Source organism: Schistocerca nitens, chromosome 11, assembly GCF_023898315.1.
Source record: "Schistocerca nitens isolate TAMUIC-IGC-003100 chromosome 11, iqSchNite1.1, whole genome shotgun sequence".
In the NCBI taxonomy this organism is placed as follows: Eukaryota; Metazoa; Arthropoda; class Insecta; order Orthoptera; family Acrididae; genus Schistocerca; species Schistocerca nitens.
In genome coordinates, this window is record NC_064624.1 from 16,659,876 (window position 1) to 16,680,672 (window position 20,797).

General features: G+C 37.4%; 1 protein-coding gene across 1 annotated transcript in view; it reads left to right on the forward strand.

The window, feature by feature from the left end:
• LOC126213288 (histone-lysine N-methyltransferase eggless-like) overlaps positions 1-20,797 on the forward strand; it is a 328,640-nt gene that overhangs the window by 242,873 nt on the left and 64,970 nt on the right. Inside the window, exons 16-18 of the mRNA XM_049940954.1 lie at positions 88-233; positions 2,548-2,743; positions 19,073-19,240. Coding sequence (XP_049796911.1) covers positions 88-233; positions 2,548-2,743; positions 19,073-19,240 — 510 coding nt within the window. The remainder of the gene's footprint in view (positions 1-87; positions 234-2,547; positions 2,744-19,072; positions 19,241-20,797) is intronic.

Below are 20,797 nucleotides of genomic sequence, written 5' to 3' on the forward strand. Positions count from 1 at the left end.
CATGCCAGTCACCTCACCTTCTTGACTCTAAATGACATTTTAATACATAAATATAACACTTATCAATTCTATTTTTTACATTTACAGATATTTTATCCATACTATTCTCAGGTTACCTATAAAATGCACAAGTGTCAGCCTTCATGTCTGGTTGCAAGTACTGGAAAAGATTGTGCCAGATTTCGGAACCTCCTCAGTCATCTTTCAGAACCAATGTTACACGGCTGGACAAGGTCAGTAATAAGTGTTGTTTCTCCTCTTGTCCCTTCCCCCTTTTTCTTGTATAAAAGAGCAATAGCCTTTGGATCAAAGACAGGTTTACTGTCTTTTAATTGAGATAAATCATTTGCTCTGATTTACTGCTTAGGGAAAAGGAAAGTAAGAAGTGAGATAAAAATAATTTTATGACCTTAGAAGCCAGTAAATGGAAAGAGCTGAAGAGGAAGTAGGGTTGCAGGCAGGGGGTGGGGAGCAGATTTGCTGCATTTCACCTATTCCTTTGCTTGTGAGATATAGCAAGTCTGAGACTGTTTAACATTTGTTCATAGTATTGCTGGATGTAAGGTCCATCAGTTATGCAAAACACAGTTTTTTCCAAGTTCCCAAACATGTTTCAGCATCTCTGTGCCATCATCAGTGGGTTTCTGTTTTATTTAATCTTTACACTCAGTTTGCATGGTTTTTCAGTACCACTTCTGTATTCTGTAAGAGCATATGGACTAACAGACCAATTGTGTGATTGGATTGAAGAGTTCCTAGATAACAGAATGCAGCATGTGATTCTCAATGGAGAGAAGTCTTCCGAAGTAAGAGTGATTTCAGGTGTGCCACAGGGGAGTGTCGTAGGGTCATAGGACCGTTGCTATTCACAATATACATAAATGACTTTGTGGATGACATCAGAAGTTCACTGAGGCTTTTTGCAGATGATGCTGTGGTGTATTGAGAGGTTGTAACAATGGAAAATTGTACTGAAATGCAGGTGGATCTGCAGCGAATTGACGCGTGGTGCAGGGAATGGCAGTTGAATCTCAATGTAGACAAGTCTAATGTGCTGCGAATACATAGAAACATAGTTCCCTTATCATTTAACAACAAAATAGCAGGTCAGCAACTGGAAGCAGTTAATTCCATAAATTATCTGGGAGTAGGCATTAGGAGTGATTTGAAATGGAATGATCATATAAAGTTGATCGTCGGTAAAGCAGATGCCAGACTGAGATTCATTGGAAGAATCCTAAGGAAATGCAATCCGAAAACAGAGGAAGAAGTTTACAGTACGCTTGTTCGCCCACTGCCCGAATACTGCTCATTAGTGTGGGATCCGTACCAGATAGGGTTGATAGAAGAGATAGAGAAGATCCAACGGAGAGCAGCGCGCTTCGTTACAGGATCATTTAGTAATTGTGAAAGCGTTACGGAGATGATAGATAAACTCCAGTTGAAGACTCTGCAGGAGAGACGCTCAGTAGCTCGGTACGGGCTTTTGTTGAAGTTTCAAGAACATACCTTCACCGAAGAGTCGAGCAGTATATTGGTCCCTCCTATTTATATCTTGCGAAGAGACCGTGAGGATAAAATCAGAGAGATTAGAGCCCACACAGAAGCATACCGACAATCCTTCTTTCCACGAACAATACGAGACAGGAGTAGAAGGGAGAACCGATAGAGGTACTCAAGGTAGCTTCTGCCACACACCATCAGGTGGCTTGCGGAGTATGGATGTAGATGTAGATGTATTTATTACAGGTAGTTTGTCATGTTTTTGTGTGGCAAGCCCTTTTCTCTCAGCATCCTGATGAGGTGTTGTGAAGCACATATAAATACAACACATATTTTCACAAGTGCGGTCATAAAAGCACTTTACACTTCACTGAAACGCATGGTAATTACAGGACAAGCTACCTGTAATAAATAATACACTAGTGGTCCTGAAAAACCATGCAAACCAAGTGAAAGATTAAATGAAACAGAAACCCACTGATGATGGCACAGAGGTGCTGAAACATGTTTGGGAATGTGGAAGAAACAGTGTTTTGCACAACTGGCAGACCTTACCTCCAACAATTTTAACTGCAAACATGGTAAACACAAGGAACTGCAAATCCAAATTATGAATTAGTTGATAGGATGAGCTAATAGGTTGCATCATTAATATTTTCCAGTAAGTCTGTCTTCGGCTAATATTGGAGTGAAAGACATTTCAAGAAGTTAGTCATTCTTTGTTTGGTAAATGTTTGTGAACTGCATTACTGAACCATTCCCCTGCAAGTTTCATAAAGTGGCAACTGAATGTTTTCTAAACTATTTGTTTATAATTGTAAGAATAGGTAGAAGTCTTTTTGCATATTATTTTTCACATCTCTCTCTGTCTCTCTCTCTCTCTCTCTCTCTCTCTCTCTCTCTCTCTCTCTCTCTCTCTTTTGTATACTATGAAACCAACACTTGATTCTATGAGACATTTTAGTTCAGAACTTTCAAAATTGAGATTTACGTTCTCCTTGTAGTTTTTCCAGGGAAATTATCACTGTTGTTTCTTTCATACAGGGAGAAGGTGAAACATTCAGACTATGTCTCTGTGTACTACAGAGCTCCCTGCAAGCGCAGGTTACGTAATATTGAGGAGCTGCATAAATACCTGTTGAAAACTAAATCCAAAATGACTGTTGACCAGTTTGACTTCGATCATTGGGTGAGGTGCATCACAGAAGGGACTAATGAGAAGTACTTCATAAAAATTGAGGTATGGTGCAGCTTGTTTCTAATTGGTGCTGCTAATTAAGTCAAAGATATGTATATGAAATCTAGAAGTAAAAATAATAGTAGTAGTGGGAACTGCATGGAATTGCTTGCGTTGGTGGGAAACTGGTGACCAGATGTTTAGTCTCTCTAAATCCATAATCAGCAGCAACAGCATATCATGGAAATATTTTCTTTTTTCAGTCTGCAGGGAGAAGTAAAAGGAAAATTACGTTCAAGGTTGAAATTTTATAATTGCATCCTGCCATGATATATTAAAACATACTTTTTGAGTTGTCGAGAGGAGTAACGATGGTCTACAATACACTGTTTACACTTGGGTGCCTAGCTGGGGTACAGCGGGACAGGGAGGGGTGGACAAAAGGCTGATGTGTGGGTGTCTCGCAGCCAGGCCACAGTTACCTGATTGTACTCAACTGCTTGAGTGTGTGCAGGTGGGGGTTGTCGAGCAGCTGTCGCGTGCACAAATGTGTGCAACAGGGCCATTTGGTGGATAGCTTACACTACCTGCATGTGCCCATGAGTGCAATGATGGATGGGTGTGGATGCCCTTGCTGCATGGGGCATCACTGGAGTAGCTTGACCTATAATGATATTATAGTGACTAAGCGTAGTGGAGAAAACTGTAGAAGCATAATTCTGAAATGAGAGCATGGATATCTGAAGAATTTGAAAAGGCAGAGGAGCTAGAAAGTGCCTAACTTGAAACTCCTCTAACTTTTGTAACAATGAAATATTATGAGAGGGTAATGATCTACAGTGACAAGCAACTGGAAAGATAGTGACATAGAAAAGTAGAAGCAAAGAAACATATTTAGCAATAAAAATTTCTGACAGAGAGAAGAAATAAAATACTGAAAAGTAGAAAAAAAAGAGATACTAGGATGATAAACCATTGACAGTGTATTGCAGAATTTAGCCAGTTGTAAGGGGAAATCCATGCACATTCATTCTGGTACCTGACATGGCCAAAGGATGAAATCCGGCAGATTCCAAAGGATTGGATCCAAACCTCCCCTCTATCCTGGTTCTCACTGCCTTAAATATGTGAGGGTAAATGCTGTGCTGGTTACCTTTAAAAGGATATGGTCTGTTATCTTTTAATGACGTCAGCATTGCTGGGCAACTATAATCATCTGCTGCATCACAAAAGGAGCCAGACTGCTTGCATTAAAGGAAATTTGTGGTGCTTTAGTAAATGTTTATTATTTGCACATGAACTGTGTCTTGCATTATGAAAAGTTTTGCCATTATTGATCAATAAGTGTCAGTAGATTTGCAGTTTACAGATCTTTTCTTGCTGCCTAATGGAAGGCGAAACAAGTGGCTCGTGCACGCCTTCATTGTAACAGCCCTGCAGAGGGAGCAATGGGCTAAGTAATTTTAGATATACCATAATGAATTTTTATTATGCAATGGAGTGTGTACTGATTTGAAATACCCTGTCAATTAAATGTATGCAATGGAGCAGGAAAGGCAAAGATTCTGAGCTCAAGCCCAAACCTAGCACATTATTTCAATCTGCCAGGAAATGCAGACATGTATGGTGTCAAACAAGCCCTCAATGGAGCAGTCTCTACTAAGTTAACATACTTATTAAGTACATGATATTGCAGTTTAAGTCAGGTTTCTTTTGTATCAGATCTTGAAAACTGACATTTACTGGTGAAGTACAGGAAAACACCTTTAGTAAACTGTTCAACCACTGTCAGTGAGTTTATCAGTTTTGTTCAAATCTGATATACCTTAAGCATACAGTTCCTGGTCAAAAAGGATTAGCTCACTAATTTGCCTTAGCAAATAGTTTTTCTTGTCAAAGAGAAAAGTTTTCTGGTGAGTGGTAAAGTAGTGTATTATACTTTCACGGTGGTTTGTCGACATGAAAATACTAACATACACCATAGTTCAAGACTCATAATAAACAATAATTCTCTATATAACTGGTTGAGTAGGTCATTATACAAATTGGAGGACAACAAGGACATAGCACCTCCAATGGAACCACACCAAGTCCAGTACTTTGGCATTTCATAGCGATATTTAAATGCATATACATTTTTACTCCATAGTTATATATGTCTGCTTGTGTCTGTATATGTGTGGATGGATATGTGTGTGTGCACGCGAGTGTATACCCGTCCATTTTTCCCCCTAAGGTAAGTCTTTCCGCTCCCGGGATTGGAATGACTCCTTACCCTCTACCGTAAAACCCACATCCTTTCGTCTTTCCCTCTCCTTCCCTCTTTCCTGATGAAGCAACTGTTGGTTGCGAAAGCTGGAATTTTGTGTGTATGTTTGTGTTTGTTTGTGTGTCTATCGACCTGCCAGCGCTTTCATTTGGTAAGTCACATCATCTTTGTTTTTACATATAATTTTCCATGTTTTAAGTTTTTTTGATCTCTTTTTGAAGTTTGTGGCTTTGGAGATGAGGTTGTGCTGTCTTCAGGGTTCAACAAGTCTTTGGCTGTTCCTATTTGTATGTTGCCTTTTATTGTGACCATTTAAGAAGATAAGACTCTTACACAACAGACTAAAAAAAATCTTCAACAGACTAAAAAAAAAATCTTACCTCTCAGGACTATCAAGAAATATCTTCAGTCCATTATACACTAATATTATGTAATATTTGTAATATTCCACTTTTATTCTCAAGTACTTTGTATCTTAAGTGGCCTTGCAGATAATTCTAGCTAATCAACATTTCAGATTTAGCTATACATTTGCCTATAAGAGTTCATGTACGCATTTCATAATTATTAATTAAATTAATGATTAGTGGCAGACAACCAGCTTTTAAGACAGACTATATTATTATTATCCACCTGGCATGTTTTTGTTCCATTGTATCATCTTAAGAAATTGCCTGTTTTTGTAATTTGGATATTCTATAAAATCTCATTAAATAATGTAGAGTGCACCATAGAGCAATAGTTTAAAGAATAGTATCAAGACCATGAAAATAATCTACTAATTGGAAATTATTTTCTCTTCAAATAGCCTTACATAACTACTTCTGATATTTGTATTTAACTGACAAAATAAAAGTGAACTGAAGGCGGTACTGCTCTAATGATTAGGTATTTTGTCTCTGTCTTATAAGAATAGTGTCTTCCACTCATCATTGGTGTATTATTCTGCAAGCATGGAGAAACAGAGAAATAGAAGCTGATCATTATTAATTATTGGTAGCCTGTAGGGCATTTTCATTCCTCTATTCATGGCAGCCTCTGTCATCAGCACATTCTTATTCATAGGAGTTGACGCTGGCAGAGAAGTATTTCCTCAAATAGAGGTACCCTTGACATGGTGGCTCTGCAACTTTGAAGTCATAGGGCTCTAAGTTGATGGTTTCACTGATTTGGCTACAGTCATATGTGCTAAGACACAGCTCATTTAGCTCTCCTACACAACAGCTATACCTACATCATTCGTGTTAATGTTAACTATTTCCTCAAATACTGCTACATAAACAGGTTTAAAGTACCATCAGTTGATAGCAAACATGAAGTGTATCTCACTAATATATATTTTCCACAAACATACTGTCACAAGTGGAGGAGTCTTTAATCATACAACAATTGATTGGGAGAGTTATAGTTTTGTAAGTGGTGAGCATAACAAACAAACTGCTAAACAATAGTATTTGCTTTCTTTGAAAACTACCTAGAACAAATAATTTGGAAGACCACTTCTGATGGAAATATGTTAGATGTAATGGTAACAAATAAACCCAAACTCTTTAAGAATGTCCATAATGATGTAGATATCAGTAACCATGAAGCAATTGCAGAACTAAGATTACTAACAAACTGCCTATTGGCTTCTGTCTCGGGTTCTTCGGCCGACGTTCATCTAATGATTTTTCTGACGTTTCGCCAGCACGAGTGGCTGGCATTGTCAAAGCTTCACCCTCCATTTCCGGTGGTGAACCAGCAATGGAGGGTGAAGCTTTGACAATGCCAGCCACTCGTGCTGGCGAAACGTCAGAAAAATCATTAGATGAACGTCGGCCGAAGAACCCGAGACAGAAGCCAATAGGCAGTTTGTCAACAAGTGGCCATGAAAGCCTCAACAATTTTGTAAGATTACTAAAATACAAAGGGCAGCTGAAACAAGTAACAGCATTTACATGTTCAGTAAAATAAATAAGAGGCAATAGTGTCATCTATCAAGAAAAATTCTAAACTTTCAGTCCTGAGCATGTGATGTAGTGGAACTGTAACTCAAGTTTAGAAAAATAGTGACCATGTTCAGGACAGACATGTTCATAGCAGGATAATTCATGATGGGAGGGACACACTGTGGTATGCAGTCTTAGTAAAAATCTCCTAAACAGGGCAGCTACCACACAATAGGCATAAAACAAAGCATAATGCTATAGACAGAGATACTTCAAATTAAATGCATTTGGCTGAAAGGTGGGCAATGCACGAGACCTTTAATGAGACTTATCAAAGAATCTTTCACAAAATCCAAAGGCATACTGGTCATGTGCAAAGGTTAACAGTGGCATAAAAATTAGTGTCCAGATACTAGTGAATGGCACAGGAACCAAAACTGAGTTCATGAAAGGAAAGACAGAAATGGTGGACTCCATTTTCAAATGTTATTTTACAGTTATGATGGAAGGTACAGGAGTACTGCTATAGTTAATTCTCATACCACTACAAGCAATATAAGCAAAATAGATTTGTGTCAGTGAAACAGTTGAAATTGCTAAAACTGAACAAGGCCCTCTAGGTCCAGTGAAATATCTGTCAGATTCTACAAGGCAATTAGCTCCTCTTAACTATAATGTATTTTAAATTCCTTGAACAAAACAATGTGCCCATTAGTTTGAAGAAAACATAGATCACATCCATGTAGAAGAGGAGTCACAGAAGGGATGCACAATCCTACCATCCAATGTTCTTGACCTCCTTGACCATACTGTGAAAGCTTCCTTACAACATGCATATAAGAACCACTATTAAGTGAGAAGTTTATTAGCAAACTACAGCCTCCTATGTATTACTGCATTAGGAACCATGTTGACAAGCTGACACTAATTACATTGCACACCAACGCAATTAAGAAGTCTTTCTTCCCACACTCTGTAAGTTGAAGTAAATGGGAACAAAGGTCAGTATGTGGTACATTGGAAGTAACCTCTACCGTACCCTGCCGTGCTCCAAAAAATGTTAGGCCTACCTACAAAAGATCAAATCGTGCACCATCTGAAAAAAAAGCCTGTTATTAAGCAAAATGTGGAACCTCACCAGCCAAAACCGTCACTCGTAAACAGAAGCAAGGTAAATTCAACATTCAAGATGACAGTTAATTTAACTAACACCACAAATGCAGCAAGAAGAATGGGTGATAGTCATCTTAGAGGCCTTGCACACGAAATAAAAAGCGTAAACAGTGAAGTAAATGCTTCAGGTTTTATTAAACCTGGCGCTCGTCTTGACCAAGTGCTTTCAACTGTAAACAATATCTCTCGAAAGACAATGAAGGAAGACTTCATTGTAATATGTGGTGGTGCAAATGATGTCGCACACAACGATGGTTTGCATGCTGTTAATGCCCTAAAATCTGCTCTAAACCATCTACATGACTCAAACATCATTGTTCTCAATATTCCACACAGGTATGACTTGCCTCAATTCTCGTGTGTAAACAGGGCAGTAGCATATACAAACAGTCAATATGCAGAAATATGCAACCGTTACGCAAATATACAAATGGTTAACGTGCAACATTTTAGTAGAGATCTTTACACCACTCATGGCCTTCACCTCAATTGGCGCGGAAAAAGTCACTTAGCGTCCATTATTTGTGAAATCATCGTAAATGCTAGGAACAACGTATACTCAAACACACACATTCGAAAAATGAGTGCTCCACAATACAAGAAGACTGCAGGAATGGGTATAGACAGACGACATTGGACAAATGGCTGCTGAAAACACCAGGTAAAGCTGATTCTTCCCAGGCTCCCAGTACATGGAAACAGACCAACTTGAATCAATGGATAGTGAAAAATACCAAACCCACTCTGTCAACTGATATTTCTTTTTTAGGGATAAATGTATAAGTGGTTCTGATAGGGTGACACATCCATCAAGCGTTCAACAATCCAAACTCACTTTCAAATTAATTCAACATAACTTTAAAAGTCTTGGCAATAAGCATAACGAGTTGGATACCATTGCAGCAATTGACAACCCTGATGTTTTAGTTATAAGTGAACAGTGGTACACAGATGAGCTAATTAGTGTATGTAAGCCACTTTCCATGATCTTTTGCTCTGCCTTCAGTAGAAAAGAGAAACGTGGTGGCGGGGTAGCTATCTTTGCAGCCAGTGGTAGTAATTATAGTGTAATAGATGTAAGTGCTTTCAGCATTGAGGGTGTAATAGAACTAGCAGCAATTAATTATAAGTGGGGGAAAGAGAACTTCATTATTATAGGCCTATACAGACCTCCATCTGGTAGCCTAGATAGTTTCTTTGATGTTCTTAATGACCTGCTTGTTGACATTGACAGTAAACACTGCAATAAAAATGGCTGGGTTAACATAATAGTAACTGGAGATATAAACGTTGACTTTCTGTCCAATGACTTTGTATCTAATAAACTAATGCTAATACTAGCTCAATTTAACTTAGCATTTCTGATAAACGAGCCCACTAGAGAGGTCAATAGTGTAAAATCATGCATTGACAACATTATAACTAACATGTCCCACTTTACATGCAGTGCATCAGTTCTGAAGCTTGCCATTTCTGACCACCACACAGTACAGGTATTGATAGAAACTGAAAATCTTCATGTCAATAGAAAAGAGAAACAATATGTGACAAAAAGAATGACCAATGACGACAATATTAAAGATTTCAATAGTTTGCTAAAAAGCCTACAATGGGGTGAAAAAAAACCAGCATTACTTTCAGTGAGTTTTCATCAGATTTTTATTATTGCTTCAATGTCTCATGTCCAGAAATGACCTTTACAGTAAATGACTGCAAAAAGTTACAAAAAAATAACTGGATAAATCATGAAGTAAAAACAGCAAGAGAGAAACTTAGACTTTTCCAATATGCAATGATAAGTAATAACAATAATAATAGACTAAAGGTAGAATTTAAGAACTATCAGGATTACTATAAAGATCTTCTGCTAGAAACTAAAAGCAAATATGTAGCTACAATGTTAAGAAACTCTACTAACACATGTTTAGCTGTTTGGAAAGTAATAAATAGCTTTAGGGATTGTAACGACAGATCAACAAGTGATTTTACTATAAACCATAAAGGGCATATCATGAAATGTCAATGTCAGATTGCAAATGTTTTTAATGAGTACTTTTCTTCTGTTGGAAAATCTGTCAATGACCATTTTAAGAATATTCAGCATAGATATAGGGGCATTCCAATCAAACAAACCATATACTTGGCCCCAACCAATAACAAGGAAGTCAAAAACATAGTAATGTCATTAAAAAAATACAAAATCAGCAGGCTATGATGGATTGTCTATCAGTACACTGAAAAGATGCATAGACAACATATCTGATGCCATGGCCACAGCAGTAAATGATGTAATTGCATCAGGTTGTTTCCCAGATAGTCTAAATACAGCACAAGTAACCCCGATTCACAAGAAAGGTGATAAATCTAAAATTGAAAACTACCGCCCCATCTCAATCTTACCTGCATTTTCTAAGGTAGTTGAGAAAGTTATTTACACTAGACTAATGACATTCCTGAGTCAACACAATTTAATATTTGAAAATCAGAATGGCTTTATGAAAAACAAGTCAACATCAGTAGCATCAGCATAATTAATAGACAAAATAATAACAGACATAGAGAACAAGAAGTATGTCACTGGAGTGTTCCTTGATCTAGAAAAAGCTTTTGATTGTGTCAACATCACCATATTACTTGACAAGCTGTGGAACCTGGATATCAGAGGAACTGGCTATGAGCTAATAAAATCGTATATGAGCAATAGAAAACAATTTGTCTTGCTTAAAACAAACAGTGGGTCTTACAAATCTAAAATTACTGATATCAAATATGGAGTGCCTCAAGGTTCTGTCCTGGGACCCCTTCTTTTCTTGATTTATGTTAATGATATACAGTATTGTTCTCCTAACTGTACAAAAATATTGTATGCAGATGACACATCAATAGTGTGTAAACACAATGACTATGAGAGTCTGGAGGTACAGTGCAACTAATTAAATAGTCAAGTATTTTAATGAAAGCCATCTAAATGTAAGTGCTTCAAAGACTGCAATGATGGAATTTAACACAGGGAAACAAATCGAATTTGACATGAAATTATCCATAGGAAATGACATTGTAAAAAAGGAAAAATGGACAAAGTTCTTGGGAATTACAATCCAGTACAGCCTCAAATGGGACATGCATATTGATTCCTTAGCATGTAAGCTGTCGAAGAATGTGTTTGCTATAAATATGATTAGCAAATATCGTAAGGACATGTGTGTGCTAAAAACTGCTTATCATGCCCTATTCTCATCAAACTTAAACTATGCTGTAGAAATATAGGGTGCAACAACTCAAGCCAACCTAAGTACATTATTAATACTACAGAAAAAAGTTATCAGAATTATTTGTGGTGCCAAACCTCGAGAATCATGTCGGAATCTGTTCCAAAAATTAGGTGTGCTTACCATTATAGGTGTATACATATTGAAAGTTATATTGCTTGTTGAAAACAATAAATCCGAATTTCAACTGTGACCTGCACCAGTATGATACAAGGCAAAAGTTCAGATACCATGTAAATAGCCACAGAACAGATTTATATGAAAAAAATGCACTTCATGCTGGGCTGAAGCTAGCCAATGCCCTACCAAAAAGTCTCACAACCCTTCCTACTAACAAATTAAAAGATCAGCTAAAAGAATTCTAATTGAAAACCCTTTTTATTCCCTAGACGAGTATTATATCTGTATGGAAAGTGCTTCATAAGTATGTCAAGCTCATAGTTTTAAGTAACCTGCAACTAATATAATGTTGATAAAAACAATATTTGTAATGTCGTGATTGTATACTACCAAATGTAAAATCCATCAAAATGTAAAATTTATTAATACAAACAAATCTTTAGCTTGTAATTTATAAACTGACGTATTCAGAAGAATAATCTGTATGATGTCCTGAAACTGTATTATTTCTAGGGATTGTATTTGATTATTCGATGTTGAATAAATATTATTATTATTACCCTTAACAGTGTTTTATAGAGTATGGATGTAGATGTGGATGTGAAGTCATCATTTTACAAGGCTGCTGTGCACTTCTTTGCATTTTTCTGCTGCTTCTCTCCTTTCTTTACACTGCTTTATATAAGCATCACAGGGGATTCAGTATACAATCAATGGTTTATGGACAGCAAAAACAAAGATTCTGTGTCCCATTTTAGATGCCTCATTGTAACAACATACTCTTACATTCACAGGGGCTGAGATATTCCACAATTTTTGTACCTACAATGCCAAGACACTTACACATTTCCAGCAACTGTGAATTGTAGGGAGTCACTCACTGTCCTATGGTGTCTGCTGATTTTATTAAATTTTCTTAGTAGTAATTGAGGAAATTGAATTGCAATTCTTCAGATGTAGTATGGGCACTTTCTTCTGTAATGTACACTGGGTTTTCATTTATTCTCTTATGATTATACCATAATCCCGTAACTGTTTGAGATGCATGCTACATTGAAGTATTAACTTTGATTTTACTGTAGCTATGTTGAGTGATAATAGTATCCATTTATGACTTGGGCATGAATTTAGTAATGCATTCCACCCAATACGATATCTATAAAATGTTTGTTGACTTTCGGTTTGATTAATAATTTACATATGTGCAATAAATGTGTTAACCCCTTTTTTAAACAGTGTCATATACTGTAACAGAGAAAAATGGCATAGTGGTTAAACCAGTGGACTCACATTTTGGAGAACCATGGTACAACTGCCAGTCCAGGTATTCAGATTTAATTTTTCTATAGTTTCCCTAAATTGCTTACAACAAATTCCGAGAGAATAGATTTCAAAAGGACATGGCTGATCTCTCTTCCCAGTCTGAATTTGTACTCTATCTCTTATAACTTACTCATCCTTCATTTAGTGAACTCAAGAATTGGTGATGGGAAAGTAAAGTGAAAACATTTAGACATTCAGAAAAATCTTGTGTAGGTAACTGTTTATTCAATATAATAGAGGGAAACATTCCACGTGGGAAAAATATATCTAAAAACAAAGATTATGTGACTTACCGAACAAAAGCACTGGCAGGTCAATAGACACACAAACAAACACAAACACACACACAAAATTCAAGCTTTCGCAATAAACTGTTGCCTCATCATTATTCATATAATCAAACAATTTGTGCCAAGAAGGTGACAATGGAAATTTTTTCACATCAAATCAAAACATCAATAAGAAGTTTTGTTATGATAGTATCTGTTTGTTTAAATATCTACATGATGAAACTACTTTCCAGAACCATGGGTTCATTTATTTTACACAAAAAAACAAGGGTTCAAGGAAACGAAAGTATTCAGGAATTAGGATGATCCAGCAACCTGAATCAGGAGAATGGTAGCAGGTCAGTACAACGGAAGAGAAAGAACATAGCAAGTAATAAACAACCTTAGCTTAACCTGATGCTATGTGGATTTCTGGAGCCAAACTTATACTGTAAAGTGGAGACGCTGAGTCACAGATAGGCACAACAAAAAGACTGTCAGAAAATGAGCTTTCAGCTAACAAAGCCTTAGTCGAAAATAGACCAGACACACATAGACAGACACACACACACACACACACACACACACACACACACACACACACACTCACTCACGATGCAAATGCAACTTGTACATGCATGACCTCAGCCTCTGGCAGTTTGAGACAGACTGTGCAGTCGAGCTTTTGGTTTAGTTGTTCTACCAGTCAACCTATTACATAGCAAACACTTAAATGCCTTGTGTAATTGAATAGAAATTGGTATCAGAATGAAAGACCTTGTTGGTGTCTGTAAAGGGCTGGTAACTGCAATTTTTTCCCAAATTACTTGAAGCACTGCAAATACAATATTATTTACAATAAACAATAGATGCCTGGCTCAGTTTATTTTTCTCTAATTGCTGACAACTCAGGGCCATGGTTCTTTAACATTCAGAAGCCCAACCAAAGGACAAGATTGTTTTCTGTGGCACATCTGCTGAACAAAAAGCAAATGATTATATGAACATGTAATTTGATAAGTTTCTATATATTTTAATAATCGTAGTCGTATAGTAGTAGTAGTAGTAGTAGTATGGTATTCTGCCTTATGGCAGGCCTTGTCATGGGTTAAGCTTCTTCCACTTTTGTCAGTCCATAGCCAGTCTTTTCATCTCTGAATATTTGTCTCCTTTTATATTGTCCATCATTTGCCACATTGTTTTTCATCTTCCCCTTTTTCCCTCCACCATTCCTTCTATTCCATCCTTCAATAAAGAGTCCCTCCTCAAACAATGTCCAATCCAGTTCTGTTTTCTCTTTCTGATGACTTTCAGCATGTTTCTTTCTTCTCCAACTCTTCTTAATACTTCTTCATTCATTACTCGGTCTCCTCATTTCACTTTTTCCACTCTTCTCCATATCCACATCTCTAGTACCTACAATCTTCTTTCATCTTCCTTCCTCAGTGTCCAGGTCACCGCACCATATAGTGCAATGCTCCAGATGTAAAATTTGGCAAGTCTTTTCCTTAGATCTTTGTTTAGTGGTCCACAAAGTGATTTCTGTTTCCTCTTGAATCCTCCTTTTGCCATTGCAATTCTTTTCCTAATTTCTGTTGAGCAATACATATCATCCATTATTACACTTCCCAAGTAATTGTAGTTATTCACTTGCTCTATTTCATACAGCATTTTCTCCCCTTTCCTCCAATTACCATTCTTTTCGTTTTCTTCTTGTTAATCTTCAGTGCATATTCTTCTAACTTTGTGTTTAGATTATCTAACATTTGTTCCATCACTCTTGCACTCTCTACCATCACAACCATGTCATCTGCACATCTTATACACTCCACTCTCCGACCCCCTATACTAACTCCTCTCCTTCCATCAAAACTTTCACTGATAATTTCCTCAAGATATATACTGAAGTGTCTTACACCTCTTCCCAGTTCTATTTCTTCACTCATCACAACTCCTATTCTTACTCTTGCTATCTTGTTCAAATACAAATTTCTAATTAGCCATCATCCCTCCAGTCAACTCCATGTTTCCATAGGATTTCCTTCAGTTTGTCCCATCTGACACAGTCAATAGCCTTCTCAAGATCAATGAACACAACATACACCTTCCTTTTCTCCTCCATGTACCTCTCCCCTATCACTCTCATTAGCCCAACGGCATCTCTAGTTCCCACTCCTCACCTGAAACCGAATTGTTCATCTCCTATTACGTAATTCAGCTTTCCATATAGCCTTCTGTTGAGCATCCTCAGCAAGACTTTGACTGCATGCGATATCAGGCTCACTGTTCTATGTTCCACACACTTTTTGCTGTTCTTTTTCTTTTCTGTAGGTATTAAGATACTTTCTGTAAAGTCCTTTGGCCATTTTCCTGTCGTGTATATTTGATTACACAATTCAATCGACTCCCTATTCCCTTCTTTCTCCAGTGACTTTAACAATTCAGCAGGAATCTCATCAAATCCCATTGCCTTTCCATTTTTCATCTCCTTCATAGGTTCTTCAATCTCACTAGTTAGTATTGCATTTCCTTTGTCATCATTTGCAACTTTATCTTCTTCTTCTTCTTCTTCTCCTCTCCCAAGGTCTTCTTCACTTGGTTGACTGTCTGCAGTGTGTAGCCATTCTATATATTCTTCCCATCTTCTCATTATTTCTTGGGGTTCACTCGCCATCTGCTACCTCTACTTCCTTTAGTCCATTGTTGTTTCTCTTTTCCCTGAATGTCAAATCCATTGCTTCTTTGTACATCAAATCATATTTTCCTTCTTTCTCTAATTTCTCTATCTTGTCACACTTTTCTGTCAGCCATTCCCCCTCTGTTTTTTCTGTATCCCTTCTTAATTCATTATTTAACCTCCTGTAGTTGCACTTCCCTTCTTCTGTGTTTACAGTTTTCCATTTCTTGTGATCGTCCATCTTGATTATCATATCTGGTGTTAGCCATTCTTTCTTTACTTTTTTCCTCTCCTTGACTCCAAGTGTTTCCTTAGCTGCCTTTTTGATCCCATTTTTAAAATGATCCCATCTTCCTTCTGTGCATTCCACTTCCTGTCCTTGCATCATGATTTCACAATATGCATTTTCTAATTTTTCAAAATTGCCTTTGTCTTTCAGTTTCTGAAACTTACTGTGCTCTCTCTTCTGGACTTTCAAGGTTCTTTTCAATTTAACTAGAACCTCAGTACTACTAATATATGATCTGAATAAATATCTGCCCCTGAATAGCTTTTGACACTCTTTAAGCAATTTCAGTATCTTTGTTGTATCATTATGTAATCAATTTGATATCTTTTGTTGTCAGATCAAGATATCCAAGTATACTGTCATGTTTTATGGTTATCAAATAGATTATTTCCATCTACCATGAAATTTTCATTGCAGTATTCCAACAATCTTTGTCCTCTCTCATTTCTTTCTCCCAGTCCAAATTTTCCCACAGCTTTTCCTTCTGGTCCTTCACCAACTATCGCATTCCAGTCACCCATTATAACAATACATTCATTTCTTTTCTATCTATCTGCTAAGTTTTCTATTGTCTCATAACATCTTCTACCTCTTCATCTGAATGATTACTTGTTGGCATATAGACCTGGATGATAACTAAGTCTTTCTTTTTCCCTTTCAGTCTCATCATCATTATTCTTCCACTAACATATTCAACACTGATAACCTTGTCCTTCAGTTTTTTTTACCTATCAAAATTCCAACCCCCATATGTTCCATTTTTATCTTCAGCTGAATAGTACAATCAGAAGTCATCACTTTCTATTTCTCCACAACCACCCCGTCTCACCTCACACATTCCGAGTACATACAATTTGTTTATTGTAATTTCATGTTTGGCATTTACTAATTTCCCTTCATCTAGAAGGGTTAAAACATTCAAAGTCCCAATCCTCAATAAGTCTTCCTTCTTCTTCTCCTTCCTTCCTTTTCCATTTGCCCTAATCTCTGGAGTCCTCATTGTATTCCTCCCCAGAGATCTGATATTGAGGGGAAGCTTTACCTCAGGAATATTGTTCAAAGAGGTCTCTCCCATGAATGTCTAGGGAAGTAATTCCAGTGGTGGTTTCCCATTGCCTTCAACTGTCCTCCTCATCCTGTTGGCTTGCTGACCCAGTTTCCTGCTGGGATTGGTTACCCAACCTCCTACTGGGTTTCTCAGCTTAACGGGGGCACCACATGTAGGTAGGATTGTGGAGAATAGAGGTGAGAGAGGCTAAGAGAACTCTCTTGTTGAGTTCTTGTATTTGCATCTCACCCCCATTTTTAGCCAGAGTCGCAAGGTTGGTGCAGCGACTCCCCCAGGTTATCCCCCAGGCCCTAATAATCATATTCATCATCATCATCATCTTGGACAGTTTCCAGCCACTGGCTGGGTCTGTTGGGAACACAAGCCTCTCCATCGTGTTCTGTCTTTCCACCATTCCCCCTCTTCCACCTTTGTCCAATTCTCTCCTCTTCTCGTCACACATTCCTTCACTCCCTTCACCCATCTATCTCTTGGTCTTCCTCTGGGCCTCTTCCCCTCCAGTTGCAGATCAAACATCCTCTTTGGAATTCTTCCCTCATCCATTCTCTTCATGTGTCCATACCACTGCAGTCTTGATTTTTCTATCCTGTCCTGTACTGGTTCCTCCTTTAGTCTTTCCCTCACATACACATTTCGCAATCTGTCTCATCTTGTTACACTCAACCTGCTCCTCTGGAACTTCATTTCACTAGCCTGTATTCTACTTTTGTCGCTTTTGTGCATTACCCATGTCTCACTTCCGTATGTCAATATGGGGACAAAGTAGGTTCGGTATATAATTCCCTTGGATTTCTGTGGCACCTCCTTGCTCCAAATAAGCCCCCTAATGCATTTGTAGAACTGCCCTGCTTTTCTGCACCTTTCATTTATTTTCGTTGCGTTTCCCCCCTTACTTTCAATCATGCTTCCCAGGTACTTGAAGTTCTCTACCACTTGTAGTTTTTCCCCTCCACAAGTTATATCCACATTTGGCCTATTCTTCTTCCTTGTTGTGACAATTATTTCACTTTTCTTTGCAGAGAAATGCATTCCATATTGTGCTGCCGTTGCCTCCCATACATCTAACTGCTCTTGCACCTCCTTCTCGCAATTTCCCCATAACATCAGGTCATCGGCAAAAAGCACTGCTTTCATTTTATGATCTCCAATTGCATCTGATACTTGCTGCAGGATTTCATCCATAACAATAATAAACAATAAAGGCGAAAGTGCACTTCCCTGTCGCAGCCCATTTTCCAGCTTGAACCATGCAGTACGTTCCCTCCCCACTTTCACACAACTCTCACTTCCCTCATACATTTTTCTGACTTTTCGTGTTATCTCTTCATCTATCCCTTTTGCGTTCAGCACATCCCAGAGCTTGTCCCTACAGATACTGTCATACGCCTTCTCAATATCTAAAAAGGCCATGATTAAGTCCTTCCCATACTCATAGTGCCTTTCCTGCAGTTGCCTTACCGCAAATATAAGGTCCGTTGTTGATCTTCCCAGTCTGAAACCGTACTGCTCCTCTTGCAGTCTACTTTCAATACTGCTTCTTATTCTCTTCTCCAGGATCTTTTCATAGATTTTTCCGCAGTGGCATAGCAGGGTGATTCCTCTGTAGTTCTCACATCTCCTTTTATCCCCTTTCTTGAAGATCTAATAATCATATTGTAATTGTGAATTACAGTTGAATCTTGTGACCATAATCTAAGGAAGTATTTGGGGGTATATGTAATAATTATTAAGAGCTCTAAACTGTTTACCTGTAGGTTGGTCAAGTTCTGAAGAATTTCTCACTTCAATATGTGTTTTCTCTGACAGTATATATCTTTTTCTTATGTCTTTGTTTTTGTTGGCAAAATTATAATGATGTGGAAACAAAATAACACTTAGAATGCTGCTTCTTATTTCTGTACCAGTTGTGTTGACATGACAAATACTAATGAGAGATTGATTTTCAGAAAATATTTGCTTTTTCTGCAGTTAATAAATCACAGTGACTGTTTTCTTTGTGATAGGACATCTCAGATGGTGTAGAGGCTGTTCCTGTTCCCTGTATTAATACAGTTGACTCAAGGAAACCAGATAAATTTATGTATGTCACCAAGTACGTGGCTACAAATGGAACATACATTGAAACAGACCCAGAATTTCTCACATGCTGTGATTGCACTGATGACTGCCTGGTATGTGCTATAATTGATTTGCTCTACTTTTATTTGATACACCATATCTTCAACAGTTTTCAAACTGGAGCAACCTAGAAACGTCAGAGGCTGGCATTATATACTGTTCAACCAGAATATTATGACCACCCCTCTACTTTTTGTAGCACATTGAGTGTATCATGAGGCTTACATAATGTGGTGATAAAGGCACAGATGCTGTTATCGAGTTGAGTCATTCAGTCTTCTGAGTGTATAGAGTTAAAGATATTCTATTAATTAAAGTACTTTTGAGAAAGGGTAAATGCTGTGATCTCAAGCATTAAAATGTGAAACCTAATTAGAATCTTTCTCTCTAACGTTTTAATCCAAATATTGATAAATTACTGACTTTAATTAATTTCAGCTCATACAGGCAAGGATAATGTAATAATCAGCAAGGCATTAAGCTTATATAAAAACTTGCCCCTTGCGAAAGATCTCGGAGCAGTTGATACAATATTACAGTCAAAATTAAGATTTACTCCAAAGCTGGAGCACAGGAGAGACATTGTGCTTGTTTTCATACATCAATATTCCACAAGCTAAATAATTTTTTATTTGTCCATATCCATCTATTCAGCACCACATTTTCCTATAAGTTATAGTGTGCTTCATTTCAAGATGGAATCCTTTTATTTGTTACAGAGTATTTTGTGTGCTTATAATCTGTGGTGAGTAGAAATGGTGAGTCAAGTTGGCACTAATATTAAGAGACCTGTCTTACACTCAACACTTTGTGAATCAATTCACTTGAACACCCATAAAGAAATGAGCAAAAGATTCAGCTTGCCACTAGCACCTCACAATGGACCAAGCCACAAGTGTGCTGCCAGTAGTAAAAAGATTAAGTCTCAAAGTTATTGTTAATTCTTGATCCTGTGCAATATATGGTATCCCAGAAGTTCCAGTACCACACAATCATGGGAAAGCCTCCATGGAATCTGGAAGGAATGGAAAGAAGTGTGTAACAAATTATTGGCTCATAAGATGTGATGGTTGACTCATTTGTAGACTGTCTATAACAATAGGTATCCAGTTCATGGTCCACGCCAAAGCACAATTTTAGATTGTCGCATTTAATATAGTTTCAAATTACAATTATTTCAGCACAGAGAAAGGATGGTGAATATGGTATATAGTACCACTGAATTGTTGTAACAATAATCACGATTCAAAAAGTGTTGATATATTTTGGCCACAGATATCACTATTTAACAATATAATCATAATGTTGCATGACGTTTTATTGAATTAATTTTCCTCATTCTCTCCAGTAGCATTTTTGCTATTTATGTGGGAAACTATAGTAAATGAAATTATATTTTCATGGAGTCCTCTTTTACAGTGTTGCCCTTAGCCAGTGTTTTTCTCATGAGTAGATTCAGTCTCTGATGTGCAATTCTAAAATGGTGTGCAAAATATTCCCTACAGCTATCACATGCCAAAGTGATTTTGAGCCAAAAATTTCTCATGTGGAAATCCATGGACGCCAAATTTGATTGATAGGAGGGATATTAATCATTTATATTCTCTCAA